The sequence below is a fragment of the Salvelinus fontinalis genome, chromosome 1 (assembly GCF_029448725.1).
Source record: "Salvelinus fontinalis isolate EN_2023a chromosome 1, ASM2944872v1, whole genome shotgun sequence".
Classification (NCBI taxonomy): Eukaryota; Metazoa; Chordata; class Actinopteri; order Salmoniformes; family Salmonidae; genus Salvelinus; species Salvelinus fontinalis.
In genome coordinates, this window is record NC_074665.1 from 76386457 (window position 1) to 76411598 (window position 25142).

At 42.8% G+C, this 25142-nt stretch overlaps 2 protein-coding genes across 2 annotated transcripts; both read right to left on the reverse strand.

Annotated features, from left to right (window-relative positions):
* Nucleotides 1-236: 236 nt before the first annotated feature.
* LOC129862195 (transmembrane protein 130-like) lies at nt 237-5784 on the reverse strand. The gene is made up of 8 exons (XM_055933616.1): nt 5372-5784; nt 5188-5270; nt 4926-5094; nt 4487-4632; nt 4266-4350; nt 3606-3808; nt 2239-2351; nt 237-1378 (listed from the first exon to the last, which is right to left on the reverse strand). Exons 1-8 carry the CDS (start codon nt 5377-5379, stop codon nt 1208-1210), a joined length of 978 nt encoding a protein of 325 aa, XP_055789591.1. The 5' UTR covers nt 5380-5784; the 3' UTR covers nt 237-1207.
* Nucleotides 5785-17765: 11981 nt separating this feature from the next.
* On the reverse strand, nt 17766-24014 carry LOC129862188 (transmembrane protein 130-like). Its single transcript, XM_055933604.1, has 8 exons — nt 23089-24014; nt 22899-22987; nt 22640-22808; nt 22205-22350; nt 21977-22058; nt 21488-21690; nt 20156-20268; nt 17766-19589 (listed from the first exon to the last, which is right to left on the reverse strand). Exons 1-8 carry the CDS (start codon nt 23094-23096, stop codon nt 19419-19421), a joined length of 981 nt encoding a protein of 326 aa, XP_055789579.1. The 5' UTR covers nt 23097-24014; the 3' UTR covers nt 17766-19418.
* Between the last annotated feature and the right edge of the window lie 1128 nt (nt 24015-25142).

Below are 25142 nucleotides of genomic sequence, written 5' to 3' on the forward strand. Positions count from 1 at the left end.
ATTGTACGAGCAAGAATTGAGCATGAGGCAGTTTAATTTGGCGACACCCAGAAAAAAAAAATGCTAACTGCGCCCCCTATTGACAAAAGGTTAATGAATCAGAATTCACTCTCTGCATCTGCATCCAAAAGAAAAGACAAACGTTTGAAGAGCACATACTGTATGTTCTGCGAATCGTTGCCTCTTTCTCTCATAGTGCATCAAAAAAATATATATACAAAAATGAGTATAGCCTCTCCTTTATTATGTATCAACACATAACATATATTTTACATAGATGAAACCACATACCTGCATCAAAAAGAAAATACAAAACATTTGTAGAGCACATATGTTCTGCGAATCGGCGCCTCTTTCTACAATAGACGCACAATACAAGGGACTGGGATAATTCGAGCTAGCCACCGTTCACACATACAATAGCTAGCTAGTAACCACAGGCAATGTTGAATTCAGAATGTTAATATCATCCTAAAAAGTACAATTACAATTGCATCTTAACAATACCATCCACTTATGAGTAACCTCTAAGTATACACCATTATTCATGAACAAAACACTAGGTGTATGACTTTGTGCTTAAAGGAGTCAAACTTTTCTGAATACGACAGAAAAAGCGTGTCTACCTCTCATAGTGCATCAAAATTATTTGAGCTGGAGCACGCAGGGCAAATCGTAAGTACACACTCCCCTATTCCAGGATGCAGGCAGGCATTATAACAAATCAACATGCTATATTAATATATGAACCTGATGAAATTCACAAAGTACTTTAACAACTGTTACATCCGCATGTGTGGTTCCCACTGTGAAGCATGGAGAAGGAGGTGTGATGATTTGGGGGTGCTTTGCTGGTGACACTGTCAGTGATTTCTTTAGAATTCAAGGCACAGTTAACCAGCATGGCTACCACAGCATTGTGCAGCGATACACCTTCCCATCTGGTTTGCACTTAGTGGGACTATAATTCATTTTTCAACAGGACAATGACCTAACACACCTCTAGGCTGTGTAAGGGATATTTGACCAATAAGGAGAGTGATGGCGTGCTGCATCAGATGACCTGGTCTCGTCAATCACCCGACCTCAACCCAAACTTTTGACTGGTACTGTATTTTCATCTCAAACTATACATTGTTAGCAAACTATTAACATTTGACCTGAATCAGTCCAACACAAAGCTCAAATCAAAGTGTGTAAATGAAGACTAGTTGCGGTAGGATTTGGCGACAGATCTGGTCCCGTGCTGTAGAAGGCGTTGGACCTCTTCTTTCTTTGGCCTGGACACATAGAGATCACTACTGATATCAGGGAAGTCCTGTTGTGGCTGCAGTTCCATGTTCATGCTGGAGTAAGTGGCGTTACTGGACTTAGACATCTGCAAAATAAAAAATAAATATTTACACTGACACACAAGTGATTTTTGGTGTTTGTAGGGCTACATTGTCTGAATATTTCTTAGTAGTTTCATTTTGAACAAGAACAAAAACACTGTGCAGATCCCCATGACTTGACAGCAGTGATGTAGAGTTCAGTAAACCCCGAGTCCGAATCCAAGTCTGAGTTCTTTGGTAGTGCTAAACACTGTGCAGATCCCCCATGACTTGACAGCAGTGATGTAGGCCGTCATTGTAAATAAGAATTTGTTATTAACTAATTTGCCTAGTTAAATAAAGGTTAAATAAATAACTAAAAGTAAATGTAGAGTCCAGTAAACCTCGAGTCCTTCATACTCGAGTCACTAGTCCCTTGGTCGTGCTAAAAGCTGTGGTTCAACCGTTTTTTAGCTAATATGTTCAATTATGCAAAAGGAAGAGATTTTCTGAAAACAAAGTCACTATTAATCGAGTCTGAGTCAACTCTGAGTCCTGTTTCTTTACGTAATATGTAATTGTTGTAATGTATGTTTGTTAATAGTTTTGTTCAATGTTGTGTTAGTGTATGTAAGTTGTTTTGTCTGAAACTTTGTTCCCCATGCTGCTGTTGGATGAGTTCTCTCTTGAAAAATAGATGTTATCTCAATGAGAAAAATCTGTATAAAAAAAGGTTAAATAAAAATAAAATAAAACTACAACACCGCTTGACTGTGCATTCTATGGTTACGACCAAGTTTTGGAATTGATCCTAAGTCAATTTGTTAGGTATACATGTAGATCAACCGATTGTGGATACATTGTAGAATAGCCTCATATCTTTAGGAGTACTGAAACAGAGCATAACATTCAGTCTCCTTCCTACCTGTGGTTTGTTGTTGGGTCCTTTCTTATGGCGACAGGCTATAACACTGATGAAGGCAAGGATTGTCAAGACGATCCAAGCACACATCATGATGAAGAGCAGGTTAATCGAGGCTATAAGGAGACAAATAGAGAACTGTTTTGACCATAGTTCAAGGAATGGAAAACATTTCACATACTGTAATATTACAGTATTACATGATGCAGTTAGACAAGCTTGAATACTGGTCATAAGTTCTGCTAGCAGAATTGATTTTCTTTTTATAATTAACTCCCAATTAGTAACTGTCATACTCCCGAGTATATGCATACATGATTATTAGCATGTCTCCTCTTGTCTTAACTTTGTGCACCATTGAATCATGTTCCTATTTACACAAACCATCATTCATCATTCTTTCAGTCTCTGGTTTCAAACAATCTATTTGTTATGCATTAAAATTAGGTCACAAGCTTCCTGAAACTCCTCTGTAACCATATCATCCAGCACAAATCAATTCACCACAGGAGACAAATGCAGTATGGGGTGTGGGTCCTGCTGTTAAATTGCTCTCCTCCAGAACTCCTTAGCTGCATTCCTCAACCCTGGCCACTGTCCCACTGACGTCTTTTCAATGATCTGAACACACTATCACTCGGTTCAGCTGAAGATTACAGGAAAAATCATGAAATCTAAAGAAGTAAATTCTCATCAAAACCTCTTGTGCCACCAGAACTGCTGAGGGACACTACTAATAGATGGATAATTTGTACTATATCAAACTGTATTCAAATCAAAATGTATTTGTCACATGCTCCGGATACAACAGGTGTAGACCTTACCGTGAAATGCGTACTTACAAGCCCTTAACCAACAATGCAGTTCAAGAAATAAAGTTAAGAAATATTTACTAAATAATATAAAAATAGTCCCAAAAAAATAACGAGTAACACAATAAAAATAACAATAACGAGGCCATATACAAGTACAGGTTACTCAAGTTATTTTGTACATGTAGTTAGGGGTAAAGTGACTATACATAGATAATAAACAGCGAGTAGCAGCAGTGTAAAAACAAAGCAAGGGGAAGGGTGTGTCAATGTAAATAGTCCGGGTGGCCATTTGATTAATTGTTCAGCAGTCTTATGGCTTGGGGGTAGAAGCTGCCTTTTGGTCCTAGACTTGGCGCTCCGGTATCGCTTGCCGTGGTAGCAGATAGAAAAGTCTACAGTATTACTTGAGTGACTGGAGTCTTTGACAATTTTTTGGGCCTTCCCAAAAAAGTGAGAGGACAAAGTGTGTACTGTACTGTACTATCCTGTAGCTTCTGCCTAGCGTGACTAATGTGGACCAAATCTCCACAGACCACATGATAACACCAGACTTACAATCTCTCCTCACAAAGATGTTGTAGGAGGTCTGCAGTTTGCTGATGTCGTTGCGGGCGCTGATGTCCAGACAGTGGTCTCCTAAAGCTGTGAAGGTGTGGTTCAGTATCATGGTGTTCTCATACAGCATGGTCAGGTGACAGCCTGTAGGGTTTGCTGATACACAGTTCTGTAGAAACCTCCAACAGACCCACATGGGAGGACTAGAGAGAGAGAGAGAGAGAGAGAGAGAGAGAGAGAGAGAGAGAGAGAGAGAGAGAGAGAGAGGAGAGAGAGAGAGAGAGAGAGAGAGAGAGAGAGAGAGAGAGAGAGAGAGAGAGAGAGAGAGGAGAGAGAGAGAGGAGAGAGAGAGAGAGAGAGAGAGAGAGGAGAGGAGAGAGAGAGAGAGAGAGAGAGAGAGAGAGAGAGAGAGAGGAGAGAGAGAGAGAGAGAGAGAGAGAGAGAGAGAGAGAGAGAGAGAGAGAGAGAGAGAGAGAGAGAGAGGAGAGAGAGAAGAGAGAGAGAGAGAGATGAGGAGAATAAATACAGCACACCCACATTGGAAGACTGGGAAACAGAGCGAGGGAGAGATAGAATAAATGATCTGATTCTTTAATGTATTATACATGTTTAGTATGTTGTGTGTGTCAATTGTGTGGCCTACTGAGAAATTGTACCCACCTTCCATCCACATGAACAGCCAGACTGTTGTTTCTGGAAACCTGGAAAATCAAAGGGCCCTTCAACTCAATATTTCTGATGGCGTCTGGAAAATAGCAGAGATATGCAATACACCTACATTGATGGTGTCACTTGCTGTATGGTCCTCTCAACATTGCCAAAATACACTGTTTTAAACTAAATAATTATAAACAAAAACTATGTCCATTCTGTCTACCTACCCAAAACTGTAACGTCCATGCTGTATACCCCAGTTAGTGGAGTAGAGGTTTTATTCACTTGGGTCACTACTCTCAGCTGCAGAGTGTAGTTTCCAGAGGATGAGTAGTTATAGTGCACAGACGGCTCCGATCCCTTCAGCACCTCTCTTACAAAACCAGAATATTGATTGATTGATTGATTGGGAAAAATTATTCAATGAGGACAACCCAGGGATAACAGGTTAAAGCAATTCCACTTGTTTCTAACGTGGTCCCTGATGGAATACATTCAACACTGACAAGACAACAGAAAACAACAGTAATCCTTACAGTAAAAAACAGCATCACACAACATCGAATAAATAAAGAAAAAATAAAACAACCACATGATATTTAAATATATAGCCTAAACTACAAAACATGCATTCGATGATAAACAGGCAAGTCCACATAGGCCTACCCGTTGCCGAAGTCCCAGGTATAGGTGAATCTGGCGGAGCGTAAAGTGTTCCTTGGATCGAACAGTTCAAACTTTGTCTCGGTTGGAACTTCCGTGGCCAGCTCCTTGTCCCGCAGATAAGTCACATTTCCTTCCCTCTGAATGAAGCTGAGCTTGCCTGCAATGTTTTCTGAGTAAAAATGTAAAAACCATATGTGTTTAGTATACATTTTGTTAAAATAGTGTTGTATTGAAATAATGTTATGCGTAAAAGTAAACCTACTCAGATGGATCAAACCGTCTGTCGCGAGCCCAAAAACATGGGGGCTCAGAATCAGTGGAAGTGACATGACGACCAACGCAATTCTGAAATCATAAACCAAAAGTTCACAAAATGATGTTGAATGTACTGCAATGTAATTCTAATTATTTTCCCAAATATTACACATACAACACATCATATTTACCGATACATTTGCACTTGTGAAGAGGCAGATGGTGTAGGATACTTCAGGACTAAAATGTTTAGACATGTGGACAGTCTTTAAATGGACAACCTATAATAGATGCTTTGTCAGCCGGTGCAAATTGTTCTTCTTCTAAATTTCACAGAAACATGTAAAAGCTTGAAATGATGTCCATGCGTTTTAACCATGTGCCTGCCTCAGATTACAAAGAGCTGTTGTGTTGTAAATCACTGTCCATGGTGGAGGATACACATGAGTTTATGGCCCACGTCAAAAATGTGCGGGACACTTCTTAGTAATGGCTAATTTACATTTTTCCTCCTACAGTGAACGAAAATAAAAACACAACATGTAACAATCTCAAAGATTTTACTGAGTTACAGTTCATACAGTACCCGTCAAAAGTTTGGACACAAATACTCTTTCAAGGGTTTTTCTTTATTTTTACTATTATTCTACAATGTATAAAATATTCAAAATAAAGAAAAACCCTGGAATGAGTAGGTGTGTTCAAACTTTTGACTGGTAGTTTATAAGGAAATCTTATTAGGCCCTAATCTATGGATTTCACATTACTGTGAAGACAGATATCCTGTTAAGGCAAGGGCTGATTTCAAGGTTATACTGTTAACCTACAAAGCGTTACATGGGCTTGCTCCTACCTATCTTTCCGAGTTGGTCCTGCCGTACATACCTACACGTACGCTACGGTCACAAGACGCAGGCCTCCTAATTGTCCCTAGAATTTCTAAGCAAACAGATGGAGGCAGGGCTTTCTCCTATAGATCTCCATTTTTATGGAATGGTCTGCCTACCCATGTGAGAGACGCAGACTCGGTCTCAACCTTTAAGTCTTTACTGAAGACTTATCTTTTCAGTAGGTCAGTAGGTCATATGATTGAGTGTAGTCTGGCCCAGGAGTGTGAAGGTGAACGGAAAGGCTCTGGAGCAACGAACCGCCCTTGCTGTCTCTGCCTGGCCGGTTCCCCTCTCTCCACTAGTATTTTCTGACTCTAACCCTATTACAGGGGCTGAGTCACTGGCTTACTGGTGCTCTTTCATGCCGTCCCTAGGAGGGGTGCGTCACTTGAGTGGGTTGAGTTACTGACGTGATCTTCCTGTCTGGGTTGGCGCCCCCCCTTGGTTTGTGCTGTGGTGGAGATCTTTGTGGGCTATACTCGGCCTTGTCTCAGGATTGTAAGTTGGTGGTTGAAGATATCCCTCTAGTGGTGCGGGGGCTGTGCTTTGGCAAAGTGGGTGGGGTTATATCCTTCCTGTTTGGCCCTGTCCGGGGGTATCATCGGATGGGGCCACAGTGTCTCCTGACCCCTCCTGTCTCAGCCTCCAGTATTTATGCTGCAGTAGTTTATGTGTCGGGGGGCTAGGGTCAGTTGGTTATATCTGGAGTACTTCTCCTGTCTTATCCAGTGTCCTGTGTGAATTTAAGTAGGCTCTCTCTAATTCTCTCCTTCTCTCTTTCTTTCTCTCTCTCGGAGGACCTGAGCCCTAGGACCATAAATCAGGACTACCGGGCATGATGACTCCTTGCTGTCCCCAGTCCACCTGGCCTTGCTGCTATTCCAGTTTCAACTGTTCTGTCTGCGGTTATGGAACCCCTACCTGTCCCAGACCTTCTGTTTTCAACTCTTAATGATCGGCTATGAAAAGCCAACTGACATTTATTCCTGATTATTATTTGACCATGCTTGTTATTTATGAACATTTTGAACATCTTGGCCATGTTCTGTTATAATCTCCACCCGGCACAGCCAGAAGAGGACTGGCCACCCCTCATAGCCTGGTTCCTCTCTAGGTTTCTTCCTAGGTTTTGGCCTTTCTAGGGAGCTTTTCCTAGCCACCGTGCTTCTACACCTGCATTTCTTGCTGTTTGGGGTTTTAGGCTGGGTTTCTGTACAGCACTTCGAGATATTAGCTGATGTACGAAGGGCTATATAAAATAAACTTGATTTGATTTGAAACTTGGTCAGCTGGGCAGATACACTACATGGCCAAAAGTATGTGGACAACTGCTCGTTGAACATCTCTTTCCAAAATCATGGGCATTAATATTGATTTGGTTCCCCCTTTGCCTCCCCTTTTCTGAGAAGGCTTTCCACTAGATGTTGGAACATTGCTGTGGGGACTTTCTTCCATTCAGCCAAGAGCATTAGTGAGGTTGGGGACTGATGTTGGGCAATTAGGCCTGGCTTGCAGTCAGCATTCCAATTCATCCCAAAGGTGTTCGATGGGGATTGTAGTCAGGGATCTGTGCTTCCACACTGATCTCGACAAACCATTTCTGTATGAACCTCACTTTGTGCACGGTGGCATTGTCATGCTGAAACAGGAAAGGGCCTTCCCCAACTGTTGCCATAAAGTTGGAAGCACAGAATCGTCTAGAATGTCATTGTACACTGCAGAGTTAACATTTCCCTTCACTGGAACTAAGGGGCCTAGCCTGAACCATGAAAAACAGCCCTAGACCATTATTCCTCCCCCAAACTTTACAGTTGGCACTAATATATATATATATACATATTCGGGCAAGTAGCGTTCTCCTGTTATCCGCTAAACCCAGATTCGTCCGTCGGACTGCCAGATGGTGAAGCGTGATTCATCACTCCAGAGAACGCGTTTCCACTGCTCCAGAATCCAATGGCGACAAACTTTACACCACTCCAGCCGACTCTTGTCATTGCACATGGTGATCTTAGGCTTGCGTGCAGCTGCTCAGCCATGGTATCCCATTTCATGAAGCTCTCACCGAACAGTTCTTGTGCTGACATTGCTTCCTAAAGCTGTTTGGAACTGAATGTTGCAACTGAGTAGAGACGAGGACATGGAGTTTGCAACTGATATGCTGACTGCAGGAATGTCCAACAGAGCTGATGCCAGATAATTTAATGTAATTTTCTCTACAATGTCATTTTAGAGAATTTTAGTAGTACATTCAACCGGCCTCACAAATGCAGACCACCTTTATGGCGCGGTGAGGGTGAGCGGTTTGCTGATGTCAATGTTGTGAACAGGATGCCCCACGGTGGTGGTGGGGTTGTGGTATGGGCAGGCAAGCTACAGACAATGAACACAATGGCATTTTATCGATGTCAATTTGAATTCACAGAGATTCCATGATGAAATCCTAAGGCCCATTGTCATGCCATTCATCCACCGCCATCACCTCATGTTTCCGCATGATAATGCACAGCCCCATGTTGCAAGGATCTGTACACAATTCCTGGAAGCTGAAAATGCCCCAGTTCTTCCATGGCCTGCATACTCACCAGACATGTCACCCATTGAGCATGTTTGGGATGCTATGGGTCGATGTATATGACAGCGTGTTCCATTTCCCACCGATATCCAGCACAGCCATTGAAAAGGAGTGGGACAACATTCCACAGGCCACAATCAACAGCATGATCAACTCTATGCGAAGGAGATGTGTCGTGCTGCATGAGACAAATGGTGGTCACACCAGATGCTGACTGGTTCTCTGATCCACGTTCCTACCTTTTGTTAATGTATCTGTAACCAACAGGTGCATATCTCTATTCCCAGTCATGTGAAACCCACAGATTTGGGCCTGAAGAATTTATTTCAATTGAATTTGGCTCCCGAGTGGAACAGCGGTCTAAGGCACTGCATCTCAGTGCAAGAGACGTCACTGCAGTCCCTGGTTTGAATCCAGGGTGCATCAAATCCGGCCGTGATTAGGAGTCCAATATGGTGGCGCACAATTGTCCCAGCATCGTCCGGGTTTGGCCGCCGTAGGCTGTCATTGTAAATAAGAATTTGTTCTTAACTGACTTGCCTAGTTAAATAAAAAAATATTTTAAAAATGACCGATTTTCCTTAGATGAACTGTAACAAATCTTAGAAATTGTTGCAGGTTGAGTTTATATTTTTGTTCATTAATATTATCCAGACCCTTGTTTGATGTAAGCTGCTTGCATCTCAGTTATAAGCTCAAGTACTGAATATGATCACACGATAAAGCCGAACAAGGAGAAATTACCAGACACCCTGTGAATGACGCCTTTCTTCGCTTCTGTGAACAACTAAGTCACTCTAGTGATCGCTTCTGTGAACAACTAAGTCACTCTAGTGATCGCTTCTGTGCACAACTAAGTCACTCTAGGGAATAATTAGGAAATGTCTTTCATTTTTATGGTTAATTTTTAGATCATAGGGAGTAAGTTTACTTTTGATGGCCATTGTCAAGTGTATAGGCCCTAATATGAACTACTGGCTAATGGTGCTTAAAATACGTAATGGTTCTCTGCTTTAAAGCCAACACCTACAGGTGTGAAGTGGAATACAACATAAATCGTGGTAGCGCTCTCGGAAAAAGAATTACAATGCCACCATTTCATATATAACAATGTTGTATTCTCTAAGTATCCCAACCGGTAACGGAATCAACCGCTGCGCTGCCTCAAGCAATGTCATCAAACTTCACCTTCTCTGTTTACTTTTAGGTGGATCAACAACTCGATATTGGCATAACGTTTTTATGTGTGCATGCTTTTCTCCTCCGACAATACACCATCTGATTCAAAGGGGGTGTGGCAGATATCAAACCTCTTCCTCGGTAGAATACGTGTACCTCTTCGCCAAAAGGATGCTATTGAGAAGGGTAGGAACGATTTCCTTTTGCTTACGAATGAATTGACACACTCCACCACTTGACAGGTTTCGTGTCACGCAGGCGAGAGGATGGAGGAGAGGGGATGAAGCACTGACCTTTGCTCAAATTAGAAAAGTCCCCAGACCTAGCAGTGTGAAACTAGTCGTCGACCATTCGGTGGTGGAAAAAGTACCCAATTATCATACTCCAGTAAAAATAAAGATACCTTAATTAAAAATGGCTCAAGTAAAAGTGAAAGTCACCCCGTAAAATATTACTTTATTAAAAGTCTAAAAGTATATGGTTTTAAATATACTTAAGTGTCAAAAGTAAATGTAATTGCTTAAAATATACTTAAGTATCAAAAGTAAAAGTATTAATAATTTCACATATATTAAGCAAGCCGGAAGGCACAATTATCTTGTTTTTAGATTAAATATAGCCAGGGTTTAGTGTGTCCACCAGATCAGAGGTAGAAGGGATGACCAGAGATGTTCTCTTGATAGGGGGGGTAATTAGTAGGGGGTAATTAGCCCCTTGGTGTAACTGCCCCTCCCCCTGTAATTCACATAAAGACCACTAGATGTCACCAAAATATTTCCCCAACACTTTCCCTGGCTGTTACTGTTCTTGCTGAACAAAAAATGTACTCTGTGTCATCACAACTTTTGGAGCTATTTCATCAAAACAACTTGATCCAATTTTTTGACATTTTGAAACTTCCAATGAAGTTAGATCTATATATGTGTTTTTAAACCTCTTAAGGATCCCCCCCTTTTTTCAATTTTCGCCTAAAATGACATAGCCAAATCGAACTGCCTGTAGCTCAGGCCCTGAAGCAAGGATATGAATCCCGAAGAAGTTTTAAATATACAAGTAGGATAGCCTTGAGATAAATTATACACTTGTTCAGAATGAAACATTTAGATAATTTGTTTGTAAAGTAGTAACTCCCCTCCCCACCCCCTAGGCCCTGGGGGCTAGTTACCCCTTTATGGTTATGAATGTGTTTCTATTTGTCAATTAGACAATGACTAGCCCAGTTTGTGCTAGTTTATGCTAACTTGCAAGCTAGCAACTTCACTAACAGTAAATGTTAGTTAGCTAGCTAGTAAATGTTAGTAAGCTGCTAGGAGTACTATCTAGCATCCTTACTACCAGATCGTCTGAGTTAAAATACAAATGTTTCCAATAGTGACTGATAGCTTTACCGTTAATGCAATTGTATAGCCTTTTAGCTATTTTACACAGCATTTTATGTCATATATATAGCAATCTAAGTTTTTAAGAGAGAGCTTTTCAATTGGCATCTCTCCCCCTGTTTTCAGTCACAGGTGGGGACTGGAGTAGGTGTGAGCAGTGCAGGAGGTGGGCTCATGAGTTCCGCTTCAATTTTACTGGGGATAGATTTATTTGTGACCTACAGGTACAAATTAGAATTGTGCAATAGCAGAGCATAAGAGAGTTGCCACATCAATGTTACACTGAGTTAATTAGTTAAGATATTTTTATTAAATGTTATTTCCTATGTTATTTGATGTTATTTATTTATTATCCATTCCAATATTATATTCCAATTAATTATTTATTTTATGAATTGAAAACAACTATTGAAAACCTTTTGCTCTTGAATGTGTCATGTTTTGGCCAGGACTGTTCTGGTTTTGGTCACTAGATGTCCCCATTGCACCTTTTTTGAACCTTTTGTTTTTTCCTTGCTCTAATTATTGTTTGCACCTGTATGTCGTTCCCTTGTTAGTATTTAAACCCTGTGTGTTCCTCAGTTCTTTGCTCAGTGTTTGTATGTTAGCACCCAGCCCCAGCCCAAGCCTTGTTGTGGACATATATTTTCTCTTGTTGGATTTTCCAGAGGTTCTCTGGTTTTGTTCTTGTGTATTTTGGATTAGTCTTTTGATGTTTGTTTTTTCCCTTGCTGTTCTTACCACTTTGTGGATTTTCTTTGTATTTTGGAAGATATCCATTTTTTGCCTTTTGGCCTTATTTTGGACATTGTGGCTTTATATTCTTTGCCTGAAGATCTTGTTCTTTTATTAAACCACCATCTTTAGTACTGCTGTGTCTGCCTCATCTTCTGGGTTCTGCCGATTTTATTAGTGACTGTTTCTCGCATCGGGTCCTGACAGAAACACTGAGCCATTAATATGAACCCAGAGGCAGCCAGTACCCAGGACTTTTTTCCCATGCTGTCCCACCACGAGGGGACTGTCCAACGTCACGAAGCTGCTCTGGTTCAGCAAGAGGCCTTAATGGCTGGACATTCTCAACTTCTGTCGGAGATGATGACTTCCATAAAGCAGATTTCTGATCAACTTTCCCCTGCAACCGCTTCTGCTCCAGTTCATCAGATTCTAGTGCCCGTGGCAGTTAACCACCTGGCTGAACCTCGTCTGCGCCCCCCAACGGTTCTCAGGTGATCCGAGTGTTTGTAAGGGGTTTTTCACCCAATGTTCTCTCTCCTTCGAGCTGCAACCCTCGTCGTTTCCCACCGACCGATCCAAGATAGCCTATATCATCACCCTGCTGTCGGAAAAAGCCATAGCCTGGGCTACTGCTGTGTGGGATGCCCAAAGTCCCTGCTGTGCCAGTTACTCTACCTTTGCTGAAGAATTCAAGCTAGTGTTTCAAGGTCCTAACAGCGGTCCTGACTCAGCCAAACAGCTCCTGACTCTCCGCCAAGGTCGGCGCAGCGTGACGGACTAAGCCATCCAGTTCCGCACGGTGGCAGCAGCGAGTGGCTGGAACGACGAGGCGCTCACAGTGTGCTTTTTGAAGGGTCTTTCCGACACCATCCAAGATGAACTGGCCACTCGGGAACCATCGGACAACCTCGAGTCCCTGATCAAGTTGGCTTCACGCATAGACCAGCGTCTGAGAGAGAGAGAGCTCAACCGTAGATCTCTCACCCTAGCTCCTATCGGTCCCAGCTCCGAGTCTCCACCTTTATCCTCGCTGACTCCACCGGAACCCATGCAGGTTGGACGCATCTCCCAGGCTGAGAGAGACCGCCGGATGAGGGAGCGATGCTGTCTATATTGCGGCAAACCGGGCCATTTCCTCTCCATGTGTCCCGGGCTCCAGGGAAAAGGCACTCTCCCGTGCAGGCCTGGGAGGACTGTAACGGGAAACATAACCTCCTCCCATCCGTCCAACTCCCGCCTGCTCATTCCAGTTACCCTTTCCTGGGACAACCACGAGCTTCCCCTTCAAGCCTTGGTAGACTCTGGAGCCGCAGGTAACTTCATGGATGGTGTCTGGGCGAAGGAGAATGGCGTTCCCTCTGAACCTCTAAGTGACCCCATAAGGGTTACTACGCTGGATGGAAGCCCTTTGGGATCTGGACTTGTCACTCGTGTCACTACCCCCTTGCGACTTTCAGTTTCCCAACACCAGGAAGTGATGAACTTCCATCTGACCTCGTTTTCCGAGTTCCCTCTCGTCCTTGGATACCCCTGGCTTCACAGCCATAACCCTCACATCGACTGGTCTGTGGGCACTATCAAGCAGTGGGGTCCTACGTGCCAAGCCACTTGTATCTTCCCAAGTTCCCCTCCTGAGTCTCTAGAATCCATCGACCTGTCCCGAGTTCCCGAGTGTTACCATGACCTCAAACCGGTATTTAGCAAACAGAGGGCCACCAAACTACCACCCCATAGACCTTACGATTGCCCCATCGACCTGTTTCCGGGCACCTGCCCCCCCAGGGGTCGGATCTTTTCCCTATCTCCTCCCGAACGAGCGGCTATGGATACCTACATCAAGGACGCTCTGGCAGCAGGCCTCATGCGTCCATCCACCTCGCCGGCGGGAGCAGGGTTTTTCTTTGTGGCTAAAAAAGACGGGGGATTACGTCCTTGCATCGACTACCGGGGACTTAATGTCATAACCGTCCGTAACCGCTACCCGCTACCCCTTATGGCCACAGCCTTTGAGCTGCTCCAGGAAGCAGTGGTCTTCACTAAGCTTGTCCTGCGGAACGCATACCATCTTGTGCGGATCAAACCCGGTGACGAGTGGAAGACCGCTTTCAACACGCCTACTGGTCACTACGAATACTTGGTGATGCCCTTCGGCCTGACCAACGCCCCGGCTGTGTTCCAAGCGCTCATAAACGATGTGCTTAGGGATATGCTTAACATTTTCGTGTTTGTTTACTTGGATGACATCCTCATCTTTTCGAGCTCCCTTCAAGAACACACTAAGCATGTCAGACAAGTGCTCAAACGCCTCCTAGACAGCCATTTGTACGTTAAGCCGTAAAAGTGTGAATTCCATTCCTCTCGAGTACAATTCCTGGGATTTGTAGTGGAACCCGGTCGAGTCCAGATGGACCCCAAGAAGGTAGGGGCGGTAGCGGATTGGCCCACCCCCAAGTCCGTTAAGGAAGTTCAGCGTTTCCTGGGCTTCACTAACTTCTACCGCAAGTTCATCAAGAACTTCAGCTCGGTGGCAGCCCCTCTCTCAGCTTTAACCAAGGGTGGCAACACAAGGTTTCTGTGGGGAAGAGAAGCTGAGACGGCCTTCCAAGGACTCAAGCAGCGCATCCTCTCTGCTCCCATCCTGACACTACCGACGGCGGATGAACCTTTTGTGGTGGAGGTAGACGCATCAGAGGTTGGTGTTGGAGCTGTCCTGTCTCAGAGGGGTGAAGACAAGAGGCTTCATCCTTGCGCCTTCTTCTCTCACCGGCTTACCCCGGCCGAGAGGAATTACGATGTGGGGGATCGTGAACTCCTAGCGGTTAAGATGGCATTGAAGGAATGGAGACACTGGCTCGAGGGGGCTTCTCAATCGTTTCAAGTGCTTACGGACCACAAAAATCTGGAGTATATCCAGCAGGCGAAGCGGTTGAACTCCAGACAAGCTCGATGGTCTCTTTTCTTCAGCCGATTCCAGTTTATCCTCACCTATAGACCCGGGTCGAAGAATCTCAAACCGGATGCCTTGTCACGAGTCTACTCTCCTGCCATTCGAGAAGATACTGACATGACTGTTCTTCCTGCCGCTAAGATCGTGGCTCCAATCTCGTGGCAAGTTGAGGATACCGTGAGACAAGCTCAAGCCATCGAACCGGGTCCTAAAGGAGGTCCTGCCAATCGGTTGTTTGTTCCCAAGGCAGCAAGATCCCAAGTCCTTCTGTGGGGGCACTCCTCTCGCCTCACCTGTCACCCGGGCGTAGGTCGCACCTTGGAGTTCATTCAGCGTAAGTTCTGGTGGCCCACCATAAAAGAAGACGTTGCCACTTTCGTCAAGGCCTGTTCCTTGTGCTGCCAGGGCAAATCTTCTCACCTCCGCCCTCAAGGACTCCTTTATCTATTCCCCACCGACCCTGGTCCCATATCTCGTTGGACTTTATTACTGGCCTTCCTTCGTCCCATGGTAATACTACTATCCTAGTCATCATCGACAGGTTTTCTAAGGCGGCCAGGTTTGTTCCCTTGACCAAATTACCTTCTGCCAAGGAAACAGCTGAGTTGGTGATTAACCATGTGTTCCGAGTCTTTGGCATCCCGCAAGATATGGTTTCCGACAGAGGTCCCCAGTTCGCCTCTAGGTTTTGGAAGGCCTTTTGCCAACTCATAGGGGCCACGGCCAGTTTATCTTCAGGGTACCATCCGGAGTCCAACGGCCAAACTGAGAGGATGAATCAGGAGCTGGAAACCACCCTCAGATGTATGGTTTCCAACAACCCGTCCACATGGTCATCCTTCATTGTTTGGGCCGAGTACGCGCACAACACCTTGTGCTCGTCCTCCACTGGTATATCCCCGCACGAGTGTCAGTTTGGCTATGCTCCTCTATTGTTCCCGGACCAGGAGGCAGAAGTCAGAGTGCCTTCAGCCTTGAGGTTCATCAAACCCTGTCGGCTTACGTGGAAGAAGGCCCGTCTTAATCTTCTGCGTTCCTCACAGCAGTACCAACGACAAGCCAACAGACGTCGCCGTCCCGGTCCTACCCTGTACCCCGGCCAGAGAGTATGGCTCTCAACAAAAAAATTACCGCGACGGGTGGAGTCTCGCAAGCTGTCCCAGAGATTTATCGGTCCCTTTAAGATTGCCAGGAGAGTAAATCCCGTTACTTTTCGCCTGCACTTACCCAGATCCCTTAAGATCAATCCCACATTTCACATTTCTTTATTAAAACCTGTTGTTTTTTCTCCCCTTATCCCGACAGGCAGACCTTCCCCTCCGCCCCGTATCATCGGAGGCCAGTCGGCTTATACCGTCCACCGGATACTGGACTCCCGCCGGGTGCAGCGGTCCTGGCAGTATCTGGTGGACTGGGAAGGCTACGGTCCCGAGGAGCGCTCCTGGGTTCCTGCCAAGGACATACTGGACCCTGACCTCATTCGTCAGTTCAGGGCCCTCCACCCTGAGAAGGCTGGTAGGAACGTCAGGAGCCGTTCCTAGGAGGGGGATTCTGTCATGTTTTGGCCAGGACTTTTCTGGTTTTGGTCACTAGATGTCCCCATTGCACTTTTTTTGAACCTTTTGTTTTTTCCTTGCTCTAATTATTGTTTGCACCTGTATGTCGTTCCCTTGTTAGTATTTAAACCCTGTGTGTTCCTCAGTTCTTTGCTCAGTGTTTGTATGTTAGCACCCAGCCCCAGCCCAAGCCTTGTTGTGAACATATATTTTCTCTTGTTGGATTTTCCAGAGGTTCTCTGGTTTTGTTCTTGTGTATTTTGGATTAGTCTTTTGAGGTTTGTTTTTTCCCTTGCTGTTCTTACCACTTTGTGGATTTTCTTTGTATTTTGGAAAATATCAATTTTTTGCCTTTTGGCTTTATTTTGGACATTGTGGATTTATATTCTTTGCCTGAAGATCTTGTTCTTTTATTAAACCACCATCTTTAGTACTGCTGTGTCTGCCTCATCTTCTGGGTTCTGCCGATTATTAGTGACTGTTTCTCGCACCGGGTCCTGACACAATGTCATTTTAAAGACTGCTGGGATTCAATCATATTTAGTGCAGTTGTACATAATGTATTGTATGGAAAAGGATCAACAAACAAAGAACAAAGAAAATGAATGTGCAGGTGAGTTAAAAAGAGAGACTTTACATCAAATCTCCTCATAGTGCACCTATTAATGGTGACATGTGCAACACCATTTCCCCCAATATTTGATTTAAATAATTAAAATAAGACAACTAGACTTAGCTTTTAAGTATTACTTACTAAAGAATTTCTAAATGAAATGGATTAAATGGATTTGAACACAATTGTGTGAAACCCTATGCCATAATATTCTACCGGGGGGAAATTTATTTCCCTTGATAGTTTATTCGCCTCAGCATGACCTTCATCCACAATCCAATTTTCATCCAAACATAGTTTTTTTTTGTCAGCAATTATACATTGTTCTTAGTTACCCCCTAGTACCCTAAGTACATGAATTGCACAATTTTCCTGTCCTGCAGAGTAGTCCAAATGTAACAAGTACTTTGGGTGTCAGAGAAAATGTACTGAGTAAAAAGTACATTGTAGTGAAGTACAAGTAAAATCTGTCAAAAATATAAATAGTTAAGTACAGATACCCCCCCCAAAAAACTTAGGTAGTACTTTAAAGTATTTTTACCTAAGTACTTTACACCACTGCGAACATTCACTTTGACTAATCTTCTATCCTGTCTCTGCATTGTTCAATTGGGGTACATTATACCATAAAGTGGTAAAAATAGAAAAATATATATCATATAGAAAAATACATAAAAGAACAATTCATATTATTTAATGATTGTGGGTGCATAACATGAAGTAGGCCTACAACTCAAGTTAGATTGTATTGTAAGATACCATTCAGACACATAATACCTTTGGTACAGTCGTGAGCAGCAAGATAAATATGTAGAAATAACGGCGACAGATGTCGATTACCCAACAAATACATCAATTTTGGGGGACAGTAACCAGTGTATAACATTGAATATATAACAACACTTCTTACTGACAATGACGCTTGATTTATTTTTACTTTCATCATTGAGTTTCTTGGCATTCCATAAAAACATTTTGTAAATGAAATTAACATTTTCTAAAGATGTTGGTGAGTCACACTCCCAAACCCAAATTAAAATACAATTTCTGCAACAACAAAAAATGTAAGCTAAAGCCATCTGTCAATCAAGGTCATTGTCATTGGTCATGAATTCATCTCTGTAGCCCTGACTGAAAGGTGGGTTTGGTGACAGCAGAGGGATAACTCGGCCCAAAATCTGTCTTCTCCAGCAGGTGACGTTTTGTTGTTGTTTCTTTCCTCTCACCAAGCCAAGTTTTTTGTATGGAGGTCAAAGAGAGTGTCGGGTTTGGTTAACCAAAAATGTAATGGCTTATTTTCAACCTGTGGCTTATTTGATCTAATAGAGGTTTTGTAAAGCTTAGGTTTTTATGACTGTACTGATATTAGTAGGATGTGACAAAAAAAGCCCCTTATATCAGAGTTCTGCCTGTTATCACACGTGTATCTGCTCTCTCATTGGTTCTGCATGTTATCACGCCCGTGTATCTGTTCTCTCATTGGCTAGAACGGTCTTCCCCGATTTCTTTTCCTCCCAACTGCCTAACATTTTTGAAGACATTCTTTTAATTCTTAGAGTGGCCAATGGAGTATCTGGTCAATATAATGGATCATCTGTGGTGACAGCCAGTATGATTAGGTAATACCAACAATGTATATATAAAACTGGATTGCTTATGCTATCTATTTGCCATTGAGAGGCTTTGAAGCCGTCGGTCTGCATATTGGCACTCCCCAGTAGGAGCAGTCCTCCATAGGAATGAATGGAACTCTACAGTATTTCAAATAAATGTTTCAAGGACAAAATTACATGTATTTAAGTATTTTTTGTTTTAGTGGGGACAGTAACATTAGTCATGAAATATAATTTAAAGGTATGCGATAAGGTGTCTGTAATAGAATAAATGTGGCAAAAATGAATGTAGACATGAATAAATGCTGTAGCTTCCAAAATGTTTATACAATGGTGGGGGAGTGCCAAAATGGAGGCACGGTGGATTCAACACAGCACCACTGATCAGTCACCTAGCGTATATATAGATCACTGGGTAATAATACACATTAGGACAGTTCTCTACAGGGTTACTGGCAGCTGTCATCAATTATCATAGTGGGATTCAACCTCTAAAACCCTTGGATGGATATTTAGTTTTTGAGGTCAGGCTTTTGGCTTTTGGCTGGGTCTGAGGATGAGATCATCAAAGGCAAAATAGTGTAAGTATAAAATCCACACAGACAGAGGAATGTAATCTACATCGGTAATACATCACTGACAATTTGTTGTTCAATGTTACTGGTGACATATATTCATCTCAAACTATACATTGTTAGCAAACTATTAACATTTGACTTGAATCCGTCACAAAGTGTGTAAATGAAGACTAGTTGCGGTAGGATTTGGCGACAGATCTGGTCCCGTGCTGTAGAAGGCGTTGGACCTCTTCTTTCTTTGGCCTGGACACATAGAGATCACTACTGATATCAGGGAAGTCCTGTTGTGGCTGCAGTTCCATGTTCATGCTGGAGTAAGTGGCGTTACTGGACTTAGACATCTGCAAAATAAAAAATAAATATTTACACTGACACACAAGTGATTTTTGGTGTTTGTAGGGCTACATTGTCTGAATATTTCTTAGTAGTTTCATTTTGAACAAGAACAAAAAAACTGTGCAGATCCCCATGACTTGACAGCAGTGATGTAGAGTTCAGTAAACCCCGAGTCCGAATCCAAGTCTGAGTTCTTTGGTAGTGCTAAAAGCCGCAGTCCAACCATTTGCTAAGCTAAATTTCATTACAATGTTTCACGTTTGTAAGGGTGATTAGATAATACAGTTATCTATCATTGCTGCTGGTCGAGTCCGAGTCGTGTCACGAGTCATGAGAATTGTGTCAAGTCGAGTCGAGTCTGAAACAAAACTGAGTCCTGTACTTGAGTACTACAACACAGCTTGACAGAGCTTTCTACTGCTACGAACAATTTTTGGAGTTGATCGTGAGTCAATTTGTTAGGTATTTTTCATCCTCATGTGGACATATTGTAGAATAAACTCCTTTCTTTGGGATAAGTACTGAAACAGGGCCTAACATTCTTCAACAAGTCCCTCTGTCAGTCTCCTACCTGTGGTTTGTTGTTGTGTCCATTCTTAGTGCGACAGGCTATAACAGTGATGAAGGCGAGTATTGCCAAGATGATCCCAGTACATGTCAGGGTGAATAGCAGGTTAATGGAGGCTATAAGAAGACAAAGAGAGAATTGTTTTTCTACAGTATTACATGATGCAGTCAGACAAGCTTGAATAATGGTCAGAAGTTCTGCAAGCAGAATTGATTTTCTTTTTATAATTAACTCCCAATTAGTAACTGTCATACTCCCGAGTATATGCATACATGATTATTAGCATGTCTCCTCTTGTCTTAACTTTGTGCACCATTGAATCATGTTCCTATTTACACAAACCATCATTCATCATTCTTTCAGTCTCTGGTTTCAAACAATCTATTTGTTATGCATTAAAATTAGGTCACAAGCTTCCTGAAACTCCTCTGTACGCATATCATCCAGCACAAATCAATTCACCACAGGAGACAAATGCAGTATGGGGTGTGGGTCCTGCTGTCAAATTGCTCTCCTCCAGAACTCCTTAGCTGCATTCCTCAACCCTGGCCACTGTCCCACTGACGTCTTTTCAATGATCTGAACACACTATCACTCGGTTCAGCTGAAGATTACAGGAAGAACCATGAAATCTAAAGAGGTAAATTCTCATCAAAACCTCTTGTGCCACCAGAACTGCTGAGGGACACTACTAATAGATGGATAATTTGTACTATATCAAACCGTCTATACTGTATTCAAATCAAAATGTATTTGTCACATGCTCCGGATACAACAGGTGTAGACCTTACCGTGAAATGCGTACTTACAAGCCCTTAACCAACAATGCAGTTCAAGAAATAAAGTTAAGAAAATATTTACTAAATAATATAAAAATAGTCCCAAAAAAATAACGAGTAACACAATAAAAATAACAATAACGAGGCCATATACAAGTACAGGTTACTCAAGTTATTTTGTACATGTAGTTAGGGGTAAAGTGACTATACATAGATAATAAACAGCGAGTAGCAGCAGTGTAAAAACAAAGGGGGGTGGGCGTGTCAATGTAAATAGTCCGGGTGGCCATTTGATTAATTGTTCAGCAGTCTTATGGCTTGGGGGTAGAAGCTGCCTTTTGGTCCTAGACTTGGCGCTCCGGTATCGCTTGCCGTGGTAGCAGAGAGAAAAGTCTACAGTATTACTTGAGTGACTGGAGTCTTTGACAATTTTTTGGGCCTTCCCAAAAAAGTGAGAGGACAAAGTGTGTACTGTACTGTACTATCCTGTAGCTTCTGCCTAGCGTGACTAATGTGGACCAAATCTCCACAGACCACATGATAACACCAGACTTACGATCTCTCCTCACAAAGATGTTGTAGGAGGTCTGCAGTTTGCTGATGTCGTTGCGGGCGCTGATGTCCAGACAGTGGTCTCCTAAAGCTGTGAAGGTGTGGTTCAGTATCATGGTGTTCTCATACAGCATGGTCAGGTGACAGCCTGTAGGGTTTGCTGATACACAGTTCTGTAGAAACCTCCAACAGACCCACATGGGAGGACTAGAAAGAGAGAGAGAGAGAGAGAGAGAGAGAGAGAGAGAGAGAGAGAGAGAGAGAGAGAGAGAGAGAGAGAGAGAGAGAGAGAGAGGGAGAGAGAGAGAGAGAGAGAGAGAGAGAGAGAGAGAGAGTAGAGAGATGATGAGAATAAATACAGCACACCCACATTGGAAGACTGGGAAACAGAGAGTGGGAGAGAGAGAATAAATGATCTGATTCTTTGATGTGTTATACATGTTAAGTATGTTGCGTGTGTTAATTGTGTGGCCTACTGAGAAATTGTACCCACCTTCCATCCACATGAACAGCCAGACTGTTGTTCCTGGAAACCTGGAAACTCAAAGGGCTCAACTCAATATTTCTGATGGCGTCTGGAAAATAGCAGAGATATGCAATACACCTACATTGATGTTGTGGTGTCACTTACTGTATGGTAAACCGAATGTGATATTTAAAAACTCTACTATTTCAAACCAGATAATTATGAACAACAATGACATGTATGCTGTCTACCTACCCAAAACTGTAACGTCCATGCTGTATACCCCAGTTAGTGGAGTAGAGGTTTTGTTCAATTGGGTCACTACTCTCAGCCGCAGAGTGTAGTTTCCAGAGGATGAGTAGTTATAGTGCACAGACGGCTCCGATCCCTTCAGCACCTCTCTTACAAAACCAGAATATTGATTGATTGATTGGGAAAAATTATTCACTGAGGACAACCCAGGGATAACAGGTTAAAGCAATTCCACTTGTTTCTAACGTGGTCCCTGATGGAATACATTCAACACTGACAAGACAACAGAAAACAACACTAATCTTTACAGTAAAAAACAGCATCACACAACATCGAATAAATAAAGAAAAAATAAAACAACCACATGATATTTAAATATATAGCCTAAACTACAAAACATGCATTCGATGATAAACAGGCAAGTCCACATAGGCCTACCCGTTGCCGAAGTCCCAGGTATAGGTGAATCTGGCGGAGCGTAAAGTGTTCCTTGGATCGAACAGTTCAAACTTTGTCTCGGTTGGAACTTCCGTGGCCAGCTCCTTGTCCCGCAGATAAGTGACATTTCCTTCCCTCTGAATGAAGCTGAGCTTCCCTGCAATATTTTCTGAGTAAAAAAGTAAAAAACATGAGTTTACTATACATTTTCTTTGTACGTATTGTATTAAAATAATGTTATGCGTAAAAGTAAACCTACGAAGATTGTTCAAACCGTCTGTTGCGAGCCCCAAAACGTTGGGGCTCAGAATCAGTGGAAGTGACATGATGACCAACCCAATTATATTTCTGAAATCATAAACCAGAAGTTAAAAAAATGAAGTTACATTTACTGTAATAAAATTCTGATTTTTTGCCCAAATATTACACATACAACACATCATATTTACCGATACATTTGCGCTTGTCCGCTCACAGAAGAGGAAAATGGTGTAGGATACTTCAGGACTAAGAAATTGAGAAATGGGGACAGTCTTCAGATGGCCAACCGATAGTAGATGCCTTGTCAGCCGATGCCAGCAAATTGTTCATGCCCTTTATGTTTCCCAGATATACGTAATAGCTTGAAATCATGTCCATGCGTTTTAACCATATGTGTCAGAATACAAAAAGCTGTTGTGTCTCACTATTGTACGTCGCTCTGGATAAAAGGGTCTGCTAAATGACTCAAACGTTAACGTGTTGGAAGTCGCTGTTGATAGTGGAGGTATTAAATAACAAAACATTGTTTTACCTATATTTAACTAGGCAATTCAGTTAAGAACACATTCTTATATACAATTACGGCTTACACCGGCCGAACCCGGAGGACTCTGGGCCAATTGTGCGCCACCCTATGAGACTCCCAATCACGGCCGGTGATACACTCTGGATTCAAACAAGGGGGTCTGTAGTAACGCCTCAAGCACTGAGATGCAGTGCTTTAGACCGCTGGCCAACTCGGGAGGTAGGACAATTGATTTTCCTCATTGACTTTATGACCCACATCAAAAATGTGCAGGACACGTCTTAGGAATGGCCAACTCAATTTTTTCCTCCTATTTACCTAGAAAATCACATTTTATTGGTCACATGCGCAGAATAGAACATGTGTAGGCTTTACAGTGAAATGCTTACTCATGAGCCCATTCCCAACAGTGCAGAGTTAAAAAGTAAAACAAATATTTGCTGAATAAAAAGGAAATAGTAACACAATAAAAAATAATAGCAAGGCAATATACAAGGAGTAGCTGTATCAAGTACAAGGGTACGAGTAGTTGAGGTAATTGAGGTAATGCATGTGGGTAGAGGTAAAATTGACTAGGCCATCAGGATAAATGATAAACAGAGTAGCAGCAGCTATGTAAAGTGTGTGTGTGTGTGTGTGTGTGTGTGTGTGTGTGTGTGTGTGTGTGTGTGTGTGTGTGTGTGTGTGTGTGTGTGTGTGTGTGTGTGTGTGTGTGTTGGAGTGTCAGTGTAGAGTATGTGTGTGAGTGTGGATAGAGTCTAGTGAGTGTGTCTCTGCAAAACCATTTTTAATATTTATTTTGATAGTGATAGATGTGCAGATGAGGATGTGCAAGTAGAAATACTGGTGTGCAAAAGAGCAGAAAAGTAAATAAAAACAATATGGGGATGAGGTAGATTGGATGGGCTACTTACAGATGGGCTATGTACAGCTGCAGCGATCGGTTAGCTGCTCAGATAGCTGATGTTTAAAGTTAGTGAGGGAAATATAAGTCTCCAGCTTCAGCGATGTTTGCAATTCGTTCCAGTCATTGGCAGCAGAGAACTGGAAGGAAAAGCTGCCAAAGGAGGTGTTGGCTTTAGGGATGACCAATGAGATATACCTGCTGGAGCGTGTGCTACGGTTGGGTGTTGTTATCGTGACCAGTGAGCTGAGATATGCCGGACCTTTACCTAGCAAAGACTTATAGATGACCTGGAGCCAGTGAGTCTGGCGTCGAATATGTAGCGAGGACCAGCCGACAAGAGCACACAGGTTGCAGTGGTGGGTGGTATATGGGGCTTTGGTGACAAAACGAATGGCACTGTGATAGACTGCATACAGTTTGCTGAGTAGAATGTTGGAGGCTATTTTGTTTATGACATCGCCGAAGTCGAGGATCGGTAGGATAGTCAGTTTTACGAGGATATGTTTGGCAGCATGAGTGAAGGAGGCTTTGTTGCAAAATAGGAAGACGATTCTAGATTTAATTTGGGATTGGAGATGTTTAATATGAGTCTGGAATGAGAGTTTACAGTCTAGCCAGACACCTAGGTATTTGTAGTTGTCCACATATTCTAAGTCAGAACCGTCCAGAGTAGTGATGCTAGTCGGGCGGGCTGGTGCGAGCAGCGAACGGTTGAAAAACATGCATTTAGTTTGACTAGCTTTTAAGAGCAGTTGGAGGCCAAGGAAGGAGTGTTGTATGGCATTGAAGCTCATTATGAGATTTGTTAA

Coding starts and splice junctions, on each gene's coding strand:
- LOC129862188 (XM_055933604.1), bottom strand. Junction 22,351..22,639: donor ACCTGGGACTTCGGCAACGG/GTAGGCCTATGT, acceptor TGGTTTTGTAAG/AGAGGTGCTGAAGGGATCGG. Junction 20,269..21,487: donor CATCTTTGTGAGGAGAGATC/GTAAGTCTGGTG, acceptor GTCTTCTTATAG/CCTCCATTAACCTGCTATTC.
- LOC129862195 (XM_055933616.1), bottom strand. Junction 5,095..5,187: donor AGACGGTTTGATCCATCTGA/GTAGGTTTACTT, acceptor ATTTTTACTCAG/AAAACATTGCAGGCAAGCTC. Junction 2,352..3,605: donor CATCTTTGTGAGGAGAGATT/GTAAGTCTGGTG, acceptor GTCTCCTTATAG/CCTCGATTAACCTGCTCTTC.